The sequence below is a fragment of the Solanum stenotomum genome, chromosome 1 (genome assembly GCF_019186545.1).
Source record: "Solanum stenotomum isolate F172 chromosome 1, ASM1918654v1, whole genome shotgun sequence".
Classification (NCBI taxonomy): Eukaryota; Viridiplantae; Streptophyta; class Magnoliopsida; order Solanales; family Solanaceae; genus Solanum; species Solanum stenotomum.
In genome coordinates this window covers 15,768,874-15,774,282 of record NC_064282.1, presented here as the reverse complement: position 1 = coordinate 15,774,282, position 5,409 = coordinate 15,768,874, and the positions used below count along the sequence as shown (strand labels likewise).

Below are 5,409 nucleotides of genomic sequence, written 5' to 3'. Positions count from 1 at the left end.
GCAACACAATTAAGAGAATCCTTATTATTTTTTTCCACCAAATGTTGCTCTTTTTATGGAGCAAACAATTATATACCTCATATTTAATTTGAAGAAATCAAGATTCACCCCATATGACAACAAAATGCTAAAATTTCTCAACCATTAATAAAGTTGTGCAAGAAGGGGACATGGAGATATATAGAAACAATTTTACACCTCCATCATTTTTTTTACTAAATATAACATTTAAGGATTGATATATATATATACTTTTGATCTTGCCTGAATATATGAATATGAAGAATTCATATAAAGCTAAAATACTGTTATTTAAAGATTTCATCTTTTTACATCCCAAACAATTTGGAATGTTTACCAGGCAGCGCATCACTTCTTCAATTAAAACAACTATTGGATTCTGTATAATTCTTTTATCCATTTTAGCTCTAACAATTCAATGGATGGATATAGTAAGTACCACCATAACTCGTATTAATTCACATATAGTTTAGTCACGTATAACGTGACAGAGTTATTATGTGACGTTAAATTGTTATAGTGGATAAAATTTAGTGATAGTGAAAATTAACAGTGTTTTTTTCTTTTTCTTTTTTCAGTCTGTGGAAACAGGATCCTTGGAAAAGAGTAATAAAGTCGATATTTTCCCTGAAGTTTCTTGCTCTATAAAATGTCCGCGAGTTTCACCAATGAAGCCTGAATTCAGGTCATCATCCGAGTCGTGCCCTGAGTATTTTAGATGGATTCATGAAGATTTAAGGCCATGGAAAGAGACAGGGATAACGCGAAAAATGGTAGAAAATGCACGAGAAGTAGCTCATTTTAGAGTAGTTGTAGTAAATGGAAGAGTGTATTTTGAGAAGTATAAAGCAACTTTTCAAAAAAGGGACATAGTTACATTGTGGGGGATATTGCAGCTTCTTAGTTTTTATCCAGGCATGTTACCTGATTTAGATATAGTTTTCGAATGTGGTGATCAACCAGTAACACAAAGAAGTGATTATGGAAAATCAAAGGACTCAATTCCACCACCATTGTTTCATTACTGTGGAAATCGATCGAGTTTTGATATTGTTTTCCCTGATTGGTCCTTTTGGGGTTGGTAAACAACATACTTATATCTATTTCAAGTTTAAAACCAGTTGTTGTTTTTTTGAATTAGTATGTGTTGAATTGTATAAGAAATGGTTTGTTTTGGTACTTGTGCAGGCCTGAACTCTCCATAAGGCCATGGGATAAGTTGGAAAAAGATTTGCAGCAGAGCAATGAGATGATTAAGTGGACAGAAAGGGAGCCTTATGCCTATTGGAAAGGGAATGCAGTGTTAGGCGAAGCAAGACGTGACCTTATCAAGTGCAACGTCTCTGGGAAGCAGGACTGGAATGCTCGAATTTATGGCTTGGTAAGTGTCAACTCTGTGCATTTCAACAGGCTGAACCTGTGGCCTCTTAGTTACATGACTACAACTCTTACCTTGCAAAAAGTTTAGGTTCACAATGCTGAAAAATCAAACATTATTTCATACTATTCTATTTTTGATAAGTTGATAATGATCCTTTTGCAGCAATGGGCTCTCGAACGCAGACAAGGCTATAAAACCTCAGATTTGGCCACTCAATGCACTCATAGGTATGCAGGCAATCTCTCAGAAAGGCCTCTTTTTTCTGAATCTTTCGTATCTTCGAGGTTCTGAATTGTTCTTAACTCATTTCTGTTGGACTAATTTTGGCATGATGAAACAGATACAAGATTTATGTTGAAGGGCTAGCATGGTCAGTAAGTCAAAAGTACATTTTAGCCTGTGATTCTGTGGCTCTGCTCATAAATCCCCACTACTATGATTTCTACACAAGGAGTTTGCTGCCAACAGTCCATTACTGGCCAATAAATGAGAAAGACAAATGCAAATCCATCAAGTTTGCAGTAGACTGGGGAAATAAAAATGCAAAAAAGGTGACATTTTTTACCAATCTTCTATTACAATAATTTGTTGATAATCTAACGTTCAAGTGCACCGACTTGCAACAGGCACAAGAAATAGGAAAAGCAGGTAGCAAATTTGTACATGAGGAGCTACAAATGAAGTACATCTACGACTACATGTTTCATCTTTTAACTGAATACGCCAAGCTTTTGAAATATAAGCCCACTATACCTAGAGATGCTGTTGAAGTATGCTCCGATACATTGATTTGCTCAACGAAAGGAATAAGAAAGAAGTTTAGGGTACATTCCAGGATTAATAATGTTTCATCTTCAGAGCCATGCACCATGCCCCCTTCCTGGAGTCCTGCAGATCTCCAAAATTTTATCGATAGAAAACATAATCTCACAAAGCAAGTTGAACTATGGGAAGAAGCTCAAAGTATTTGAAACTTTCCACATCAAGGACATAGTATTTGCTTAAGCTATGTTCCTTTCCATATAGAAAAGAAGATACTTCTGAAGAAGCACTGTAAATCAGTTATCCTTAAGATATGTATTGCAGAAATCTTTGTTCTTTATCGGCAATCTATAGAGAAAAATGTTCATTTGTTACATAGATATTGTGCAATCAACTTTTCATTGACTTGAATGATTAAACTGAGAGTTCGATTAAAGTATCTGCAACTATACTAATCCTGCTATGAAGTATATCCCCTAATTCGATAAGAAATTAGCAAACGCTGGAGAAACATCTGTTAGTGCCAGCATTCATCAAGTATATTACAAATTTGTTGCTAATCCAAGTTATAAGATTAAGTGAAGTTGAGAAAACTCGCAGTTTCAAGCTTCCTTGTTTATCTCCTCAAATTAACAATCTAGCTTTAATTTTGAGATAACAATTATATGTTTGAGTCTTGATTTGTATATAAATGTTCTATGTCCTTCTGCAATATAAATCAGATAAAAAGTTGAGTGGAGTTATCAAAATGGTTCACACTAAACAGTCTCCACCCTGGTTTCCGATATTATTTACATAATCAAAGACGAATAAACTTTCTTGTGATTAGTATCAACCTTACATAACCTGCACTTGGTTTAGTGAAATGAATCTAGATTAGCTCGTGAAAACGGGGTTGTGGGAGAGCAATACAAGCATCAGTTTCTTGAAAAAAAAAATGTAAAATAACTTTTGATCTTCTGATCTCAGCTATTTTAGAACTTCCAAAACAGGATCAATGTGAAGCTTTATGCCTTAACCAATCTAGAGGAAACTTGTTTTCGATTTTATTTACAGAATAACAAAAGGAAAAGGAAAGACAAAAAGATGAACAAGAATTGAACTGAATATAATTAGAAATTAGGATTACATCACATTGTCACACATGATCATATCTATAGTGTACAAACGAAAATTTTAAACAAACGTCTTAGACAAGAAAGCGTAAATGAACAAAAATTACTCAAACCCCATCAAGAAAAAGGGCCTATAACATATGTTTTTTTTACTAGTGAGTTGATAAAAGGCCCCAACAGTGTAGACACAATTCAGAGAGCTCTGCAAACGAAGGTATCCAAGCTCATTTCACTTGGATCAGTAGCCTGCAACTCAACCTGAACACCATCGAATTCCCTCCTGAATCTGTCTTTCGAGCTTGCATACAACATCTTACTTCTTACCCTTGCTGTTTCTGGTGACCTACATCCTCAATAATTTGTCAAATCACATCAAATTTGAAAACCATTCAAACATTAGTATATTGAAAAGAATCATAGTCGAGTAGGGGTACCAAGCAACGAAGAAGATCTTGCTCTTCTGGACATTTTCATTAGTAGTGAAATCATAGTCAAAAACAGCATAGCGGCATTCATTGGGAGGCAAGCTATTAGCAAAATCATCATGAGTTTCTGCCTGTCCACCAACCTTCTCAACAACAACTTGCTGACCATCAATCTTGAACACTATGTATCTATGGTTCCTTTTTGCTTTCAACTCCATGAATTTCAGCTTGCACTCATCACTCACTGCTATCCCTGATGCCGAATTCGCCTAATATATCCAACAGTTAACACATCCAACCAAAACAGATTAAACTTTCATTAATCACTTCAATTTCATGAGAATTTTGAGACAAATATTAGGCATACACGTTTTTACACAGGTTGTAAAATTCATATAAAATGAAACAGGACACATAGCAGCTAACATCCCCTGCTTTTCATATATAAATAATTTGATTATACTATTCCCTTTCAAGCGTTATAATAGTAAGTCTTATATGTTTTTGTTTGTCTCTCTGTGTGTGTGAAATATTCTTGTTTCGTCTCATCGGATTGTAAATAATGATCATAAGTCTCAACCAGTGGTGTACGCAGAATTTTTGGTCAGCTTTGTATATTTGAACACACAAACTAGCCTAAGGAATTCCAGAGTCAAACCAATTCAGTGCACCTTTGGTTGTTAGCAATGTCACCTTATTATATCTCCTTTATATCTGTTTTAAGTAATTTTTTGTCACGTGACACCCCTCGAGCCTTCCTAAATCCGCCCTGGGTCCCAACAGGATACAACATGAATCACCGCATTCAATATTTGATCATAAACATAATTGTTAAAGTTGATGTCATGTGACCACAAGGTCACAACTTTGAGCTGTGGAAACAGAAGAGCCTAGTGCACCAAGCTGCCCCTTTTAGCATTGATTTTATCTCTAAATAAAAAAAAATGAGAATAGTGATCATATCATTTATGTTAAAAAATTGCACAAATTATTAAAACAACAACAAGAATAAGAGATACATATAGAATTGTGCAATATATATTGCAAAACATACCATTTTGGATAAGTGGCGAACAATGAAGCTTCAAAAACAAATGAAAAAAAGGAAGCAAACTTTAGAAAAAAGCAAGATAAAAAGAGAGAAGTAGATCTGTGTGGAGATAGATGTTTTGATTTGGGGAAAAAAAGTAAATGTAGAAATGTTCAAAGGGCTGAGAGCTCTTCTAGGACAATAACACAAGTGTTTGTTCGTTCTTATATTCATCCTATAATCTTGGATTAACAAATAATATACAACTAGTCGTACAACCATAAATTTGTTTTACTGACTAAAAATAATATCACATTTACTATATGAACCTTAAATTTGTTTTATTGACTAAAAATAATGTCACATTTACGATATGAACCTTAAATTTGTTATATTGACTAAAAATAATGTCACATTTACTGTATGAACCTATGTCAAGGGTATTCAATAGTAGTATGTATAAAAGGTTTTTGCGGTCATTTTGACTTACATAATTTAGAACTTTAGACTATTATATATTTGGAATAATGGTTTGTCATAAAAGGCTAATAATGTAATAACTCTATATTTTTAGGGTTAAAAGTGGAACAATATGTCACATCCTTTCAGCTACCACACCTTTGTCATTTTCAGTCAAATGGACCACTCATATTGTTAGGCCGACGCTAATCCAAT

The 5,409-nt window shown here is 34.1% G+C and overlaps 2 protein-coding genes across 2 annotated transcripts; one reads left to right on the top strand and one right to left on the bottom strand.

Annotated features, from left to right (window-relative positions):
* The first annotated feature begins 281 nt into the window (after window positions 1-281).
* LOC125853885 (uncharacterized) lies at window positions 282-2,386 on the top strand. Its single transcript, XM_049533634.1, has 6 exons — window positions 282-452; window positions 600-1,102; window positions 1,210-1,402; window positions 1,565-1,629; window positions 1,743-1,953; window positions 2,029-2,386. Exons 1-6 carry the CDS (start codon window positions 351-353, stop codon window positions 2,371-2,373), a joined length of 1,419 nt encoding a protein of 472 aa, XP_049389591.1. The 5' UTR covers window positions 282-350; the 3' UTR covers window positions 2,374-2,386.
* An 865-nt stretch (window positions 2,387-3,251) lies between these two features.
* On the bottom strand, window positions 3,252-4,829 carry LOC125877337 (actin-depolymerizing factor 12-like). The gene is made up of 3 exons (XM_049558666.1): window positions 4,759-4,829; window positions 3,714-3,973; window positions 3,252-3,622 (listed from the first exon to the last, which is right to left on the bottom strand). Exons 1-3 carry the CDS (start codon window positions 4,759-4,761, stop codon window positions 3,472-3,474), a joined length of 414 nt encoding a protein of 137 aa, XP_049414623.1. The 5' UTR covers window positions 4,762-4,829; the 3' UTR covers window positions 3,252-3,471.
* Window positions 4,830-5,409: the final 580 nt, after the last annotated feature.